Below are 20,000 nucleotides of genomic sequence, written 5' to 3'. Positions count from 1 at the left end.
CTTGACTTTCGCTTTCTGCTCCACCGAACGCATGTCTTGATGTTTTATCTACTCAAGAAGAATATATAACACGGGAGGTATACATATACTTATTGTCCTTATCGCATTTGCGTTCAGAACCCACTGCAATGGTTCTGATCTCAGTGGTAGACCATTCGACTGAGTTTGTACATATCTCTTCTGTTGCACTCGTGGCTTCCTCGTAAATGTGCTGGTCTCGCATCAGCTTAGTTGTGAGTTCGAGTCCCATACTTCTTTCCGATTCCCAGCAGTGACTGGTAGTTACAAACCGCAATAGTCCTCGTAGTGTATACTAGGGCAAACGTGAAGGCTTCGGCCGCAGGCACTCAGCGCCTCCTGACACAGAATCCACACCTTTTCTCTTCATCTACAAGGAAATGCAAAACATATGTGGTGTTCTAGAGCAGGGGATCTCAACCTTTTCCTGCATATATCTCATTCTTATGCACTGCTGTTCTTCTTTAGCCTCTTGGAGAAGACTAATTCATAATTGGATTTAATCATAACACGTCCACTAAATTCCACTATATTTCGATTTGTGACCTCACTTAGGGAATTTTCTAGCAACCCCATCCACTAAGGAATGATAGTGATAAGGATAGTGATAGGAATGATTAGGTTGATAATTCCTGTTCTATAGATTCAAAGGCTGTAGCCCACAACAACACCGTTCATGTTGACACGATTCCATGTGTGTTTTTAGTCTTTCCATACCCTATCACCACGACCCACCACATTCAACTTAGATAATTTTATTCTGGTTAACGTCAAATTATCATTATTACTATTATCATTTTACAGATCTCACCCTGTCTCGTAGAATGTAAAGTAGTGAGGAGCCTACGCCAGGAGGCGCTGGGTAGTTGTGGTTTAAACCATCACCTTTGTCCTATTAAGAGCTCAAACTATTGGGGCAGGTAACAGACCGTCACTGCTGGGAATCGGAGAGAAGTGCGGGATTCGAACTCAAACCTAAGCGAATGGAAGCCCAGCATGCTTTTGATTACGCCACCAGTGCATGTTGACTGAATTCTATGCAATCTGCAACTGCACTTGGGGTTCATTACCTCGAGTTCTGGCACGTCGACCACATACCCGGACAACTGACCTCTCGTTGGGGGGACCTCAAGATGTGAACAAATGTCCGAGTGTCTCAAAGCGATGTTGACATGCAATGTTTCCTCTCTCACGGAGCTTCATGTGTGTATGTAAAAGATAAATGAAACTTAACTATTTCCTGTCATTCGTGTTCTGTTGGGAGGAAGCATGAATACTTCAACACTGTATAAATAGGCGGACGTTGATGTTATCATTTATGAAGAGTCACTTTAACTGGGGGTCGAGGACAGTTATTCAGCGGACAGTTGCCCAACGTGTTCATTTATTTAGTTTTCTTTTTCTTTTTATTTCGTGAAATATTTTTTCTACTGCTAACTTCACCTAACCTTACCTAAGTTAATCTAAATTAAGCTAACCTAAATCTAAATCTAAACCAAAAATGTCGTGAGTAACTGTCCACTTCAGTTTCCGATGAACGAGTGTCCACAGACTTCTATGTTGGTGATAAGCTACAGTGGTGATTACGTATAAATGAAAGTGACAGGATGCATTTCGGTCCATAACGATATTGAACGAAATAATAACAAAATAGTGTTTATCCAAGTGCATTCTAAAACTTCCAACATTATTACACCCAACCACCTCGACTGGACGCCTATTTCGTTCAGTGACAACGTGCTTAGTGAAAATGGTTCTTCTTACTGGCACGAAAGTGTGACACCCACTCACGAACGCGAAGCGGAGGAAGTGCAGAGGAACTAGGTACTCACAGATCGGTCACCGAGATGGCCAACGGTGCAGGGCAGGAAGGCAGAGTCCCCGACGAAGGTGGTTACGTTGGATGGGGTGTCCTCAAAGCGGGGAAGGAGAACTTCTCGTTCAGACCACCACAGCTGCGAGGACGATTCCAGTTTCTTGCTGTGTGAGAAACCTGTGGAAGAGGAGGAGAAGAAGTTGTCAATCATATGACTATCAATCTAATCAACCCCGGATGAGGTACTTACTGCATAAGATCCATGCAATCGATGGTTTAAGGTCTTTTGTGTCAGCCCTACAGACCAGGGGACGAATATATAAAAGATCCTAACCCCTAGATCTAGACATGAATCTTCAAAATGGCGGAGATTTTACCTAAATCCCTATGTTGGCGACATAAATGCTTATGTCTTGACATAACGCTATGTCGAAGGTTATGTCTAGACATAAGCATTTAGGTCGTCGACATAGGGATTTAGGTAAAATGTCCACCAATTTGAAGATATATGTTTAGACATAGGGGTTAGGATTTTTTAAAAATTCGACTTCAGCATATTTTCGTCATTGGAGAGAAAAAAAATCGTTTATTCATTTATTTATTTATTTTTGTTTTTATTTTTCATCTTTATTTTTTACCAAATGTGTGATAACACCTTTGGTTTGATATTTTCCCAAAGAATAGACGCCTTGGTTGTTCCAGGTACACTTTCATGGCAGTTACTTTAATTTTCATCATCAGCACTTTCACATCGGCTCCCCAATGAATAAATAAGTGGACGGATAAATGAATAATTAGATAACTAATTAAATGAATGAAAATTAAATCAACAAATAGATAGCACTAAATTTTGGGTGAAAGTAACATTTCTCTCAAGTTTTAATTAACAGATGAATCATTAAGGAAATCTAATCAATAAATGACGTTTGACCCCTGCAAAACACAAAAATAATTTAGCGACTTTAACCGAAATAAAACCACAGGGAAGGCGTAATTTCTTAATTTTTATTTTCCCTTTTTAGAGAGGTAATCAGGACACTATCTGATGACAAACCCATCCTTGACTATGCGGTACAGTTTTGATCTCCGTCCTATAGAATGGGTATAGATTCACTAGATAAAGTTTATATAGAGGAAAGTGAGCAAGATAATGGGCTCAGAAATTTATCGTACAATGACAGGCTTTGGACCCTTAATTTGCACTCTCTGGAAAGACGAAGAGTGCGGGTTGATCTAATAGAGGTATTCAAATGGACCAAGGTTTTTAACAAGGGTGAAGGCAAGGTTATCATATTAAGACAGCAGGGCAGGAATCGTAGTAATGGATTTCAACTGGGCAAATTTAGGTTTAAGAAGGAAAATAGGCAATAATTAATTTTCCAACAGGGTAGTTAACGAATGGAATAGACTTAGTAACCATGTAATGAGCGGTGAAACAATAGGCTGTTGTAAGAGAATATTAGATAACTTTAAGGATATGGATCACAAGTGGTAAGGGACATGGAACTGCCTAGTATAAGCCTTATGGTTATTTGGAGTCTCCTCCATTCTTTTGTTCTAATATTATGGGAACCTATGTGGGTAATACCGACTCTTTTCAAGTGGTATCACAGTGCACAGCTCGGCCTCCTCAAAAGCGACATTTATATTCAGACTGGAGAGATTTTTGGACGTCCATGACTGTACTTCGTGGTGTCGGGGGGTGGGGTGGGGTCTTGTTGAAGAAGATCTTCTTCTGGGAATGATTTCAAAGGGAAGCAGCCAGAGGAAAAAAAAAAAAAATAAATAAAAAAAAATAAAACTGAGCATTGATTCAGGGATAACTTGATACATGTCTTCAAGGTTTTAAACGGAATTGGCAAGATAAAAAGTGATGACATTTGCACACTGAATAGGAATCGGACAAGAAGTAACGGTATCAAGCTGTCAGGACGTAAATTTGATTTGAAGTGGGTAGAGACATCTTTGCTAACCGTGTAGTCAATGAATGGAATAAACTTTCTGTAGACGCAATGAAATGCCGTACAGTTCGAAAATTTAAGATTCATTTAGATAAACGCCTAAGCAACATAGTGCAATTCCTGCGAATGCCTGGTTCGCTTATTCATTAATTTCTTTATTTAAGTATTTATTCTTAGCAGCCGACCTAGTTATGGACAAAAGGTCTACCCTCGGACAAAAGGTCTCCCCTCTTTGTAATAAATTATTTTGGAGATAGTTTAATATCAGGTGACCTTTTCTCCCTCCCTCCCTCTCCTCCTTTCCTCCTTCCTTCCCTCTCTACCTCTTTTTCTCCCTCACTCTCTCCCCTTCCTTCCTCCCCCATTCCCTCCCTCTCTAGCTCTCTCTTTCTCTCCCTCTCTCTCTCTCCCTCTGACACACCAACACGTACAGAAATACATATTCACCAACACACATGCATCAGCACCCACACACCAACACCCACACACACGACTCGATAACGCAGTTGGTAGAGTTCCCGGCCCCCACTACGGTGGTCCGGGTTCGAATCCCGCCCAGGGCTGAAATAATTTCAGTATCGCTGTGCTGCGAGTCGTTACTCTAACTCTCGTGGGCGGGGAGTTGGGTGTGTGCGCGCACGTTAGGTCATATCATTACCCATAGATCGGTCATATATGAGCTCTGAGCTCTCATCCGGGAGGGAAATAGCTGTCGATCACGAGTCCAACACGTGATCCAAGACCATGGTGAATCACACATTTACCAATACGTGCATTAATTGACAACAAGAGTTTTACGCAGTTAACATTTTAGGAGGGAACTTTGTTGACACCTCCACGGACCAGCGTCACCCAGAAACTCTTTTATGACCGGAGATTGATTTTTGTTGGAAAGAAAAGATCGCTGGTCACTTTGAACTTCTACGATCTTTCTTTTTCTTCTTGACGTCTTTTGGAAATTCTTCTTTGCCATCACTTCTCAAGACTCCACCTCTGGGACGCCGTGTTGTCCCCAATTATAGAAGCGCTGGTTACCGGCGAGGGAATATGGAACGCATTATGAAGCATGGGAAGTGACAAAGGGAGAAGAAAGAGAGAGAGAGGAGGAGGAGGAGGAGGAGGAGAGGAGGAGGAAGATGAGGAGGGACGAGGCATAAATTAGTAGAGAAGAAGGGAGGTGGAAATGAGTAGTGAGAATAATAAAGGCAATTACGTGGATTAAATGAGAAAGAAGGCCAAGATGGACGATTTAAGGAGGGCGTCTTGAAAGGAGGAGGAGAAGGAGGAGGAGGAAGAGGAGGAGGAAGAGGAGGTGATAGACTGTGGGTATTACTATTTCAGAAACTATAAGCATAATGCATTCAGGAAGACGAGGATGAAAGGAGGAGGAGGAGAAGGAGGAGGAGGAAGAGGAGGTGATGGACTGTGAGTATTACTATTTCAGAAACTATAAGCATAATGCATTCAGGAAGACGAGGATGAAGAGGGTGGGGGGAATGGTAAGTGGTTGTGAATATTAGTATTTCAACAATTCTAGGCATTCTGCATTCTGCACGAGTTTACCCTGTGGAGGAGAGAAGCTGGACCCGGCATTCTCCTTCTTCGAGCTCATTTGGTTATGGATTGCAAAGTCACCTATAAGTGGTGGGTTGGCGACCCCCACGCTTGGGGGAAAAACGCAAAGCCTCATTAGAGACTATGTGGGTGTCTCCTTAAACCAGATTTAAAGTTGTTTGGTCCGTTTCATCATTTTACATCAGTGTTTCTCAACCAGGGTTCTGCGGAAGGTTATTGTAATAATGTAAATTTAGACATCATCCTATCTAACCTATTATTACGACGAAAATAAAATGAGAAAGATATGGTATATGTGTTTTTTTCTTTTTTGCGCAGGGGTTCCTTGAGACATGCAATTTATTTTAAAGGTTACGCAAAGGTAAAAAGTTTGAGAAACGATGATACACACTGATCCAGTATACATCTTGAATGTCACATGCAATCTTAAAGCTTCCTCGACTCGTAGTTTTGGTTAAAAATATTCACCAGTTTCTCCTTTTTACAATTCTTCCTACGTCTCCTCTCTTCTTTCTTCCAGAACCTCCTCCTCTCTTCCACTCTTCGTCCCTCCTTTCCAGTCCTCCTCCTTCTCTTTCTTCCAGAACTCCCTCCACTCTTCTTCCCTCCTTTCCAGTCCTCCCTCTCTTTCTTCCAGAATTCCCTCCACTCTTCCCTCCTTTCCAGTCCACCTTCTCTTTCTTCCAGAACTTCCTCCACTCTTCTTCCCTCCTTTCCAGTCCACCTTCTCTCTCTTCCAGAACTTCCTCCACTCTCCTTTCCTCCTTTCCAGTCCTCCTTCTCTTTCTTCCAGAACTTCCTCCACTCTTCTTCCCTCCTTTCCAGTCCTCCTTCTCTTTCTTCCAGAACTTCCTCCACTCTTCTTCCCTCCTTTCCAGTCCTCCTTCTCTTTCTTCCAGAACTTCCTCCACTCTTCTTCCCTCCTTTCCAGTCCACCTTCTCTTTCTTCCAGAACTTCCTCCACTCTTCTTCCCTCCTTTCCAGTCCTCCTTCTCTTTCTTCCAGAACTTCCTCCACTCTTCTTCCCTCCTTTCCAGTCCTCCTTCTCCTCTTTCTTCCAGAACTTCCTCCACTCTTCTTCCCTCCTTTCCAGTCCTCCTTCTCTTTCTTCCAGAACTTCCTCCACTCTTCTTCCCTCCTTTCCAGTCCTCCTTCTTGAATGACCTCGAAGAAGATTTCATAACATTCGCGTCACAGGAAACAGATTATCGGCAAATTCTTTCAGTTCTAAGAACCTGTGGCCGCCAAATAAAATAAAACTATTTACAACCGTCCATTCTCTGGAATTCGGAAACATATTTGCCTTTGTACCTGGAGGGAGGAAGGAGGGAGGGAAGGAGGGAAGGAGAGAAAGTCGGTAAGAAATAAGTTGATAATTTCGAGTAAAAAGGAGGGTGTAAATTCTGTCTCTCTGTCTGTTTCGCCACTCTTCCTTTTCCTCACACTCTTTTTCTCTCCATTTTGTACCTTTCTCTTTCTTCATCTCTTTTCTCTCTCTCTCTCCCCTTCACTATCTCTTTCTCTCCACTTTGTACCTTTCTCTCTCTTTCTCTCTCTCTCTCCCTCCCCTCTCTTTTTCTCTCCACTTTGTACCTTTCTCTCTTTTTTCTCCATTCTCTCTCTCTCTCCCCTCTCTCTTTCTCTACCGTCTCTCTCTCTCTCTCTCTCGGGAACTCACTCTCTTTCTCTCTTATCTTTCATCATCATTGTCTCTCCTCTTTCTTCCTCTCCATCTCTTTCTTCCTCTCCATGCCTTTCCAAGTTTTTTCTCTCTTTTTCTCTCTCTCGTTTTTCCGCTCTTCCCACCAGTCTCTTCCCTTCTCTCTTTCTCTATCTCTCTTTATCTTTTTTATCTCTCAGGTCAGGTCATGATGCTAAGGCTCTGACATGCTCTGTGGTATCATTATCATCATCATCGTCATCATCATCGTCGTCGTCGTCCTCCTCCTCCTCCGTCGTCATCATCATCATCATCATCATCATCATCATCACTACCACCATCACCATCACCACCACCACCACCACCACCACCACCACCACCACCACCACCACCACCACCATCATCACCACCATCATCATCATCATCATCATCATCATCATCATCATCATCATCATCATCACTACCACCATCACCACCACCACCACCACCACCACCACCACCACCACCACCACCACCACCACCACCACCACCACCATCATCATCATCATCATCATCATCATCATCATCATCATCATCATCGTCATCATCCAGGAAATGTCCTCGGTTGCCAGCATACACGTCTCCCCTGGGTCATACACCATCATTACACTTGCTCATGTCTTACGAACTTTGGGATCCAAATCAGAGGAGGTTGCACGTGACATGAAGAGGTGTTGAGGACCTCGTTTCGCGAAAAGAGAGGTTGTGTCATGGTCGTCACCTGGGAATCTTCTAAAAAAAAAAAAAAAAAAAAAAAAAAAAAGAAAACAAAAAAAAAAAAAAAAAAGGTGCTATGATAATGTCCTGTGACATTTACTTACGTTCGAACACCAAAAATGCTGGCTTTGGGTGTTAATGTATAAGAACATAGAATAGAGAGGTTATCACACTGGGCTTCCACGGGCTTTTCACCAGCTTCGACAGTCGAGAGTTCGTTTGAGTGAAAACGACTTCGGTTACAAAATTTAGATTTTTCAAATCTCCAAATATAAAATTATTTTTCCGTCATATATAGCAAAGCTGAATGGCGAAATAATTTTTTAAACCTATACGAATGTTAGACATACTGTAGAAATATTCTTAGAAAAGTTTAGATTTCTGCAGGCGAAGTCACATTCTAGTTATTCAGATGGAGGTTGGAGGTACGGTGTGGGAGGAAAAATAGCCACTTAACATACCTGTCGACGCCAGGGGTCGTCTCACGACTAAACGTGAGATTAGAAACAAACTAAGAGAGGTAATTTACTAAACAGACATCCTAGAAAACGTCGAAAGAAAATGGGAGTGAAGAAAATTAGCAGGTCATTGTCGAGGTGTTCTTGGAATGTGCGTGGAGCAAAGGTGGAAGGGAAGAGACGAAGAGGTAGACCGACATGGAGGTGGATGAAGAGCGATCTGGAGTGGATGGAGATTAAGTGGAGCAAGGGCTCAGTGGATGACAGGGAATGGATGATGTTGGAGGAGATGGTACACATGGGGGGGTGGGGGGAGGTGAACGGGGATGGGGGGAGAGGGAACCGACTAAAAGGGGGAGATGCAGAGTACGCGTAAGGAGATGGACGATGGGGGGGGGGCGAGTTAAAGAATACGAATGCATACACACGTTGGGGCAAAAATGTCCATAAATATGAATGTAATGGTGCATTCGCTTCCAGATACTGCAGTGTTTAGTGCTCTTTATTAGGGAGCTGTGGAGAGCGTATGTCTGGAGTGTAGATTAAATCAGAAAAAAATCTGTTGAGATCTTATAAACAGGATTCGTAAGTGAGGCCCATTGTTCTAACAGGAAGTAATAACATTTGTACATATATATCACGCGTATACACACAAACGTACATCACTGGTGATAAATGTACTAACACATTTGTAAGTCACAACTAGCACCACAGTCGGAAGGAAGAAAGAGTTGAATAAGCGAATCGATACATTTCGACTGCTAACTGCAACCCTCTTCAGTAATGATGCTTATTCAACTAATTTTTTTTCTTCCGACTGTGGTGCTAGTTGCGACAAACATATATGTTCATACGGATGACATTGTCCCTGTTGGTTAGAGGGGGTAAGGATTGGAAGGGATGTAGGGGGAAGGGGGAAAGGGGAAAGGGAGAGAAGGCGTAAGGGGGTAAGGGGGAAGGGGTGGGGAAGTCCTGGTACGGGTTTGAAGTCTGTCTACCAAACAGCTGTCAAAGGTGAGAAGAGAATTGTTCCCCCCCCTACCCACATTCCCTATCTGTAGCTGCGAATTCCGTTTAACAAATGTAGTAAAAGAGACAGGCACTCCCACAAGGAAAGGAAATATATATATATATATACATATATATATACATATATGTACATATGTATATATATAAATATATGTATGTATATATATATGTATACATATATATATATATATATATATGTATATATATATACTGTATATATATACTACAATTCACTTTAATCACAAGCCATCAACGTCGAGAAACTCGAAGAGGCATACATGTAGAAACTGACACATGGTACAGCTAAAGACTCAAACCTACGCTAGCACGTAACAAGTGACAGTGACTTTATCGATTGCGCTATCAAGATATATATATATATATATATATATATATATATATATATATATATATATATATATATATATATATATATATATATATATATATATATATATATATATATATATATATATATATACACATGGTTAGGGAGTGTAAGGAAATTCCAGGACGGAGCAGATGCACTTTATTCTCTAACGTTTCGACAAAGTCTTCTCTGAAGAAGGCTATGTCGAAACGTTAGAGAATAGTTCATCTACTCCACCCTGGAATTTCCCTACACCACACTCACCAACCATTTGTCTTTACAGTTGTCGATATACATACATTTACATTCGTGAATTCTGGGGGCAGGTTTTCCTGTATACATTATCTGTTCAAGAACTTGGGGTTGATAACCTTCGCGATGGCTCCTATTACCTTATCATGTTCTTAGCTGAAGGTGGGAGAAAGAAAATAGCATTACCAAATGAAGCCATATTAATCTTTTCTTTTGAACAGACAATAAGAAGAAATAGAATAGATTAATATGGGTTCATTTGGTAATCATATATATCATCTTTCAATCTACAAATAAGAAACTGATATGAAGAGTAGAAGCAACGCAAATATAGATCATTAGCGTGGCCTATCCTGTTTTACTGAAAAAGATATATATGCATATGAATAAATACATATATTTTATTTGACGTAATATATCATCCCTATTGACCAATGGGAGCGTTTTAATTCGGGTCTTGTAAGATCGTTCTTTGTCCTCCAATGAAGGTTCGAACCTCTCGAAGTCCATCTTAGTCTCTTGTTGGTTCACGAAGAAGACGCTGATGGAGAGAATTTTGAGTTACGAAGTTGAAAAAAGGGAGCTTCTGGTCCAACTTCATTTGATCTTTTCTTCTCCAAATTTCGAGATTCCATTGTCTTCATTTTTGGAATCACAGCGTGTTATCGGTTGCCTTTTCTTCCGCAGTTGATTAATATTCATTCCCGTGGCACCTAATCTCTCGGTGACAAAGAGGCTTCAGAAAAGGAACATAGAAAACGGGGGTTGGGGACAAAGCAATCTGATAGCAATTCTTTCAATATTTGGCACAAGAGGGGCAGGTGGCTTTCGTCTGCTTGCAAACTGAGTCAAAGTGCCCAAATTGGCCAGGTTTCTCAAAAAGGGCGGTCTGCCGGAGAGAGAGAGAGAGAGAGAGAGAGAGAGAGAGAGAGAGAGAGAGAGAGAGAGTGTGTGTGTGTGTGTGTGTGTGTGTGTGTGTGTGTGTGTGTGTGTGTGTGTGTGTGTGAGAGAGAGAGAGAGAGAGAGAGAGAGAGAGAGAGAGAGAGAGAGAGAGAGAGAGAGAGAGAGAGAGAGAGAGAGAGAGAGAGAGAGAGAGAGAGAGAGAGAGAGAGAGAGAGAGAGAGCATAAGGAACAGCTAGATCAGTGATTCCAAAACAGAAGCATATTGTTCCTTTGCTATTTCTTAAAGAGGGTCCGGTTAAGATGGCAAGGACATATAATGAGACTGGACTGCAGTCAACCAGAGACTTAATACCACTGGTAACCAACAGAGAAGGCGGAGGAAGTGAGGGAGAGGCAATGTTAAGTTGGGCAAATTTAGATTTAAGAAGGAAATAGGCAAAAACTGGTTTACCAATAGTGGTTAGCGAACGTAATACAGTTAGTATCCATGTAGTGAGCGTTGAAACTATTGGTTGTTTTAAGAAACGATTAGACAACTTTATGGATGGGGATGATAGGTGGTAGTGGACATGGAACAGCCTAGTGTAGGCCTTATGGTCCCTTGCAGTCTCCTTCATTCTTATGTTCATATATTTTAGTGTAGATATGGAAGAGAAGAGAGGAATCTACCGTCAGTTGTTTTAAGAAACGGTTAGACAACTTTATGGATAGGAAATACAGGTGGGAATGGACATGGAACTGCCTAGTGTAGGCCATATGGTCTCTCGCAGTCTCCTTCATTCTTATGTTCTTATCTCATGAACAGGAGAGGAAGAGGCTTACCAAGATGAGATTTGGTGGAGAAACTTAATCCTGTTAGTTTAAATCAAGAGCTTAACAGGCTCATGGAGATTACGGCGAGAAAACTTAAACAGTTACCGGTTGAGTCTGAATTCGTCTTGATCAGAGATATCGTCATTTTTTTATGTACTTTGGTTTTACTCTTTTCATTTCATAAACAAAAAATGTGAGGGAGGCATTGCGTCCTGGAAATTAATAACTGTTATTTCAATATCTGAAAGAGAAATGAATTGTATTCATTGCATTTGTGATATTGCTAAATGAATAGATAAAGTAATGTTCAGCTTCATGGAAATATGCCCATTGAATATCATCGGACGGGTTATGTCGAAATGAGTGTGTTGCTAAGTTGGGTTTTGAAAAAGCTGGGCTAAAAGGAGTTGGAAATCCTAGGGCTACATTATCATGAATCATTCTTGATCCTTTAAAAAAAAAAAAAAAAAAAAAAAAAAAAAAAAAAAAAAAAAAAAAAAAAAAAAAAAAAAAAAAAAAAAAAAAAAAAAAAATCTAGTGTGAGCGTTATCATAATCTACAGAAAACTAGTTTGGGTACTGTATCTGCATTATATAAGCGAAAGAATTTTTTGTTTTTTACTTGGTTGGTTGGTTTTGATACAACGTTGCCATATCTCAACGGATCTTTACCAAGTTTGATACAGAGCTCAATAAACATCTCATAGTAAGGGGTGGAAAGCACAAGCCCATCACCTTTGCCCTAAGTGCTTGATATGACACATAGGTCTACATGCATCCCGAAGTAGTGAGTGAATACATAATGCCTGTATCTGAGCTTTGCGCGATTGGGTATCTGTTTGGCATCTTAGCGTTCATCTCGTTCACACCAGGCGTTGAAAACGTTCTTTGTAGAGTTGTGAAAAAGCCTAAGAATGCTCCGCCTGTGTTTTCGTCCCACTTAAAGCGTCCCCACCCCGCACAATCATCCTCGAATATTGATGAATAATCCGGTCTTCCTTGTCTTCTAGTAGTGATGTCTAGTGGCCTGTGCTTGTTCAAAAGCTTCTGGAGGTTGCTACAGGCGCAGAAACCATTTCACTAGAATGTTTCCACAAGAATTTTTTTCCTCGCTTGTGTCGGACCCCAACTATACCAGGAGCGAATATATTTCAAACCATACAATACGCATGGGCGTCCATTTCTTTTTCCATTTTATTTTACCTTTTTTTCATTCTATTTTACTTTTTTTTTCTTTACGCCGAGTACACAATATTGGGTACATAAGTTCTGAGCGCCCGATATTTCTAAGACTATTTCAAGGACCGGAGTCTAGCAGACCCCTTTTTTTTATGACCGGAAACTAGTCTCCTTAAAAAAAAAGAAAAAAGAAAAAAGAAAAAGGGAACACTGACCATTTTTAATTCCGTAGTCTCTCAAAATTTGAGACATTTTCCCCCCGGAGCCTCATGCGGACCGCCAAAAACGACTCCTTTTCGAGCATGTTACCAGCACCAACTCCCACAAAACCTTCTCAACATTTCTCTCTCTCTTCCTCCCCATCCTTATCCTTCTCAAGCCAAACGCCATTCCTCACCACTATCCAACTCTTCAGTGTTTTCAGAACAATTTTCTGTTTACTTTACTAGAACTCCCCCACTTCTTTCTTTCTATTAAATTTCCTTTTTCGTTATCTACTAGTATCCCTCCTCCCTCCCTGCACCTCGTACAAAGAATATAAGAATATAAGAATGGAGGAGACTACGAGAGGCCATAAGGCCTACACTAAGCAGTTCTATGGCCCTTACTAATTGTCATTCCTATCCATAAAGTTATTTAATCTTTTCTTAAAACAACCAATTCTTTCAGCGCTCACTACATGGTTAATAAGTCTATTCCATTCGTTAACTACTTTGCTGTAAACCATTTCTTGCCCAATTCCTTCTTTAAATAGTCGATATTTTAGGGACTTTAGTGACACCTCTACGGATCAGAATCACGCAACATTCTTGTGGCTTGAGACCCATCTCAAAAAAAAAAAAAAAAAAAAAGAAAAAAAAAATGCGGGTCACTTTTATAATCCTACTGGAGTTCCTACGTCCAGTTACCTCCCTTAAATCTTTCTTTTTGCTACCTCTATGTCTCCACCGCCTTGGTGCGATATTGTCCCCAAAGACGGAAGCGCTGGTTATTGCTGACAAAATACTCCCCACTTTCTCTCCCCCATACTTTCAAACGCAGGGTCGTTTGGTGTGCCCGGAACTGCTGAGCTGGGCGACCGTTGAAACCGTTATAACCGTTAAACCAACGGTCTGCCAACCCTGCGTTTGAATTATACCGGGATACGTTTCTGTGGAAGCAAGAGAAAATGTAGCTTCTAAATTTTTATTGTTTGTGTGTATGTGTGTTTGTGTGTGTATGTGTGTATGTGTGAGAGTGTGAGTGAGTGAGTGTGTGTGTGTGTGAGTCTGTGTGTGTGTGTGTGTGTGTGTGTGTGTGTGTGTGTGTGTGTGTGTGTGTGTGTGTGTTCGCTTTCTCTTTCCTCCTCTACCACGTTCACTTATGTGTTTGCTTGCGTGTGTATTTGTTTGTGTATGTATGTACATGTACATGTACATGTACATGTATGTGTGTATGTTAATGTGTGTGAACTCACGTAATTTGCCATGACACTAGATCACGTGCTGACCTTGTGATTAATAGCTATTTCCCGGATCTAAGGGGCAATGCTGTGACCTTACACATACGCTCTATCCCCTTGCTCAAAGGGGACAGTAACGGTTTTAAACCCTGCGCGAATCTTGATCTCGGGACTGCATCGTGGCAAGCCCTCGACCCTAACCACATATTATTACATTAAAAGAGATACACTCGCGGGGTCCCGTCCCTATATCTCCGTCGTGTGTGTATGTGTGTGTGTGTGTGTGTGTGTGTGTGTGTTTACCTAATTGTATTTGCTTAATTGTAATATATAAGGAAAGAGTCACGCTCGTGGGGTTCCGTCCAGGCTTCTAACTCGTCAAGGTCATGGGTCTGGGCAGGTGCGAGTCGTGTAAATCACACACACACACACACACACACACACACACACACACACACACACACACACACACACACACACACACACACACACACACACACACACACACACACACACACACACACACACACACACACACACACACACAAACACACACACAAAAGAAAAATAGAATAAGAAAGTAAACATGAAAAATTAAGTAAAATAGAAAACCAGCAATGATAATAGCAGTAGTAGTAGTAGTAGTAGTAGTAGTAATAGTAGTAGTAGTAGTAGTAGTAGTAATAGTAATAATAATAATGATAACAATAGTAATAATAATGATGATGATGATGATGATTATGATGACGACGATGATGATAATAGTAATAATGATAATGATAATGATAATTAATAATAATAATAATAATAATAAAATAATAATAGAATGATAATAATAATAATAATAATAATAATAATAATAATAACAATAATAACAATAATAATAATAGCAAACACAGTAAAATACAACAAAATAAGATACAAAGCGAAGAAAACGGAGAACAAGCGAGGCCATACTTTGGATTCAGAGAAATTCGGCAAACAAACCTTACGGTCCATCTCGACGGAAAACAAACATGGTTGAGAATCCTTTTGCCTTCTGGTCCTTTCCCGTTTGCAAAAAGACAATTTCCCTACACACCTCGAGGTTCTGCTGTGGGAGGGGTACAGAGTACGGCCCTCGAGTAATCGTTCTTGGGTGTGGAATGTGAGTTCGGGATGTTGGTCGAAGTCGGTGACGTTGGTCGAAGTCCTCGACGTTGGTCGAAGTCTTCGCTCTTCCGAAGTTTCGAGTTCCGCATATTTCGTTGTAGGATACTTGTTCACTTAATCCTCCTCTTCCTCCTCCTCCTCTTATTCATTCTTTGATATGCATTCTCTACCTCCTCCTCCTCCTCTTTCTTTTCTTTCTTCTCTTTCTTTTCTTCCTTCCCCTTTCTCTTTATTCTTATGTTTTTATTCAATTAATCCTCCTCCTCTTCCTCCTCATTCTTTGATATGCATTCTCTACATCCTCTTCTTCTTTCTTTTCTTTCTCCTCCTCCTCTTTCTTTTCTTCCTTCCCCTTTCTCTTTATTCTTTTGTATTCATTCTCTTCTTCTTCCTCTTCTTTCTTTTCTCCCTCCTCCTCTTCTTCATTCTTTGATATTCATTCTCTACATCCTCCTCTTCTTCCTTTTCTTCCTCATCCTCCTCTTCTTTCTTTTCTTCCTTCTCCCTCTCTTCATTCCTTTGTGTTCATTCTCTTCTACCTCCTTTTCTTTCTTTTGTTCGTTCTCCTCTTCATTCTTTTGTATTAATTCTCTTCTTCTTTCTCTTTTCTCTTTTCTTCCTCCTCTTCTTAATTCTTATTTGTTCGTTCTCTTCTTTATTTTCTTTCTCCTCTTTATTCTTCTGTATTCCTTCTCCTCTTTCTTTTGTTCCTACTCCTATCCATTTTTCTATATTTATTCTCTTCTTCTTCTTCCTCTTCTTTCTTTTCTTTCTTCTCTTAATTCATTCTCTTCTTCTTTCATTCATTCGTTTCAATCCTTCATTCTCTTCCTCCTCCCCCTCCTCTTCTTTCTTTGATATTCATTCTCTTCTTTCTCTTTTTCTTTCTTTAATATTCATTCTCTTCCTCCTCCTCCTCCTCTTCTTATTCCTCCTCTTCTTTCTCTCTGACTCGACCCTCTTGACTCTTTTCATGCCAAGAGGTCCTTTTCTTCTTGCTGTCGTCAAATGAATTTATCGAAAAGTGTCTGGAGCCAAAAGGGAAACAAATGCTTCAATCGCGGTCAATGTCTCCTTTGCCGTGTTTTAACCAACTTGTTCATATGGGTATTAATCAACCCAAGAATTAATTAATTCATTTATTTATCATTATTATGATTTTTTCGCATCCGACCTAGGTATGGACCAAAAGGTCTCCTGTCGGCATGCTCCTCCTTTGTAATCCTTTGAATGGTTCAAGGGGACTTTAGTAACACTCCTACGGACCAGAGTTACTCAGTATTCGTTTATGGTTAGAGATCAAGAAACCAAAGAACTAGGAAACCAAGACACAAAGAAGAAGAAGAAGATGAAGAAGAAGAAGAGGAGGAGGAAAAAGAATAAGAAGAAGAAGGAAAAGAAGACGAAGAAGAAGAAGAAGAAGAGGAAGAAGAAGAATAACAAGAAAAGAAGAAGAAGACGAAGAAGAAAAAGAAGACGAAGAAGACGAAGACAAAGATAAAGAAGAAAGAGAAGAAAAAAGAAAAAGAGGAGGAAGAAGAAAAAGAAGAAGAAAAAAAGAAAAAGAGGAAGACGAAGAAGACGAAGACGAAGACGAAGAAGGAGAAGAAGAAGAGGAAGAAGAAGAAGAAGAAGAAAAAGAAGAAAAAAGAAAAAGAGGAAGACGAAGAAGAGGAAGACGAAGAAGGAGAAGAAAAAGAAAAAGAAGAAGAGGAAGAAGAAGACGAAGAAGAAGAAGAAGACGGAAAGAAGAAGACGAAAAGAAGAAGACGAAAAGAAAAAGAAAAGAATAATAATAATAATAATAATAATAATAAGAAAAATTAAGAGCCCAAGACATCAAGAACCCAAGTCACCTAGAAACAATAAAGCCACAAAACCACGAAGCTTGACCACAAGGACCACCCTTACCCCGGACTACGCTTGGTCGAGGTAATAAGGATAGGAGCCGAGACAGACCAACCTCCACACACGAAGACACACTGAAGACAAAGTAAACTCATAAAGGCTGGAGAAGGGGTGAGGTGAGGCGAGAGAGTAGCTGAGAAAGCGAGCAGTGGACAATGGAAGTAAATAAACCTATCATCTGACAAGTAAGGCGACAGGAAACATGCGGAAGAGTTGGTTAGTTTGTCCCCAGTGAAATGTGTTCCAGGCAGCGTTTGGCCGAGTTTTTTCCTTTGTTGACGTTGCCGAGGAAGCCTCCTGGAAGCGCCAAGGCGGCGGGGAGGGAGGTGGGGGGATGGTGGGAGGGAACAAGTTACTGGCCATAAATATGTAAACTGCCTTCGGAAACGGCTCCTCAATTCTTGCTACCATGGCGTCTTTAAGAACTGTGTTATGGTTGGCGACTGAAGTTTTTAATTCGATTTTGGAGGATCACCTCGCGACGAGGAAGACGTCCGACTGAAGGACAACCTCCATGGTGAATAAAATCGTCTGGCGGCAGTGGATTAATTCAACTTTAGATGTTGAATCCTTTAGCGACGAAGATTCCTCCGAGCCACAGGCTTTCAACCCATGCTCCACATACCTCCCAGAGTTATGGGTTGCTGTTCTTGCTTCTTGGAGAAGGCCACTTTGGCACTAAATTATATCGCTCAGCATCCACTAACTCCCATTAGATTTTGGTTAGTGGACTCACTTGGGACACTCTGTGGCCCACTAGGTGGTCCGCGAACCACAAGTTTAGGACCATCGCTCTAAGCTGCACAGAATTTTCTGATGTTAGCGTCTTGTCCTTCTGACTCGTGTTGGACGAGTTTATTCGGTTCAGGAAATGCCCACAGTCCCTGAAGGATCAGACTGTGTTCCCTGAGGGACCCAGAAAGGCTTAAAAAAAAAAAAAAAAAAAGAGAAAAAAAAAGGAAGAAGAAAAATGTCTGGTCACATGAAACACGTGTCCACCGAAACACTGAAACAATCTGACAAGAAACGGAACAACCTTTGTATGAATGTTATAAAAAAATAAAATAAAACAAAAAAATAAAATTCCGTTGTTTGTTCACAGTGACTCTTCTCTCCTTTGTACTTTTGCACCAAATTGAAGCTGAAAGAGGATTAGAGACGGAGAATTAAGTTAACACGGAGTTGAAACTGGTTACGGAGGTTGGGGAAGAGGGAGGGAGAAGTGGGGAGGAGGAGGAGGAGAGTGGGAGGGGGAATAAACGTTTGGGTTACGTGATCCCACACTAACTATGGCAAAAGCGTCATATTTGAATTACTTAATTTTTTCTATAACCAAACAATTTTATTCAGTTTAAACCTGTTTCTAAATCCCTAAGTAAACTTTTTGAGTATTCTTAGCGTCAGCCATGTACCCCCCTCTTCCCTTTTGTCATAAATGGAAAAAATCAAAACACCAAAATAAATTCCGTTGTGTGTATTTGTAAATAGTGAAGTGAAGGAGTACGGAGAACGACAAATATATTAAAGGAAAACATATCCAGACGGTTTTGTTCCCAACGCCCCCTCCCCCCCAAAAAAAGGGGTTGAGGAATGTGTACTCTCTAATAGGGAGAATATACAGCCCCCCAAACAAATGGCGGGGGGGGGGAGTGGGGTGGTTAATGTGTACCCCAAAGGCGGTGGAGGGTAGGGGGGAGGGGAGAATATACACTCCCAAAAGAGATGGTGAAGATGTATTGCTCCAGCCAAACACCTTTAGATTACGAAGCAAACGGCTAAGGACCATTTACGAACGATCGCTGGATCTTTCGTCTTTCCCTTTCCCGTCGATGTGAAGAGAAGTGGAAGACGAGGGGGATGGACATCCCATCAGATCGGTGCTGGCGATTGCAAGGGGGAAGAGGTGGGGGGGGGCTAGGGGGAAGAAGGAGAGGGGGCTAGGGGGAAGGGGGATAGGGGGAAGAGGGGCTAGGGGGGCTAGGGGGAAGGGGGTGACTAGGGAGAAGGGAGGCTAGGGGGAAGGGAGGCTAGGGGGAAGGGGGGGCTAGGGGGAAGGGGGGGCTAGGGGAAGGGGGATAGGGGGAAGAGGGGCTAGGGGGCCTAGGGGGAAGGGGGTTAGGGGGAAGGGGGTTAGGGGGAAGGGAGGCTAGGGGGAAGGGGGGGTTAGGAGGAAGGGGAATAGGGGGAAGGGGGCTAGGGGAAAGGGGGCTAGGGGGAAGAAGGGGAGGGCTAGGGGGAAGAAGGAGGGGTGCTAGGGGGAAGGGGGGCTAGGGGGAAGGGGGCTAGGAGGAAGGGGGGAGGACTAGGGGGAAGGAGGGGGAGGACTAGGGGGAAGGAAGGGGAGGACTAGGGGGGAAGGGGGCTAGGGGGAGGACTAGGGGGAAGAAGGGGGTGCTAGGGGGAAGGAGGGGTCTAGGGGGAAGGAGGGTCCTAGGGGGAGGGGGGCTAGGGGGGGCCACCGCCTTATGTAATCTTCCCCCCCCCACCCCCGCCCGAGTGTGTACAACGAAGAAAGTCAACAAGAAAGCCAAGTTCATGGGCCGAAAATCACGTTTGCAATTGCGTGAAGGTTTCTTACTAGATTTAGTACAGTTACAGCGTCGTGACGAACGTATACACAACATACATACACACAGACACACAGACAAACGTTCAAGTAAACGTATATGTAAACACAGGCACGTAAGCACTCGTATAAACACTTTCATG

At 41.8% G+C, this 20,000-nt stretch overlaps 1 protein-coding gene across 1 annotated transcript in view; it reads right to left on the bottom strand.

The window, feature by feature from the left end:
- The window catches only part of LOC143040501 (zwei Ig domain protein zig-8-like), a 115,387-nt gene extending 99,915 nt beyond the window's left edge, over window positions 1-15,472 (bottom strand). Inside the window, exons 1-3 of the mRNA XM_076211593.1 lie at window positions 15,313-15,472; window positions 13,828-13,911; window positions 1,851-2,011 (exon numbers count right to left, since the gene is read on the bottom strand). Coding sequence (XP_076067708.1) covers window positions 1,851-2,011; window positions 13,828-13,911; window positions 15,313-15,472 — 405 coding nt within the window. The remainder of the gene's footprint in view (window positions 1-1,850; window positions 2,012-13,827; window positions 13,912-15,312) is intronic.
- Between the last annotated feature and the right edge of the window lie 4,528 nt (window positions 15,473-20,000).

The sequence above is a fragment of the Oratosquilla oratoria genome, chromosome 28 (assembly GCF_046742065.1).
Source record: "Oratosquilla oratoria isolate Oo_2021 chromosome 28, ASM4674206v1, whole genome shotgun sequence".
NCBI lineage: Eukaryota > Metazoa > Arthropoda > Malacostraca > Stomatopoda > Squillidae > Oratosquilla > Oratosquilla oratoria.
This window is presented reverse-complemented; position numbering and strand designations above follow the sequence as displayed.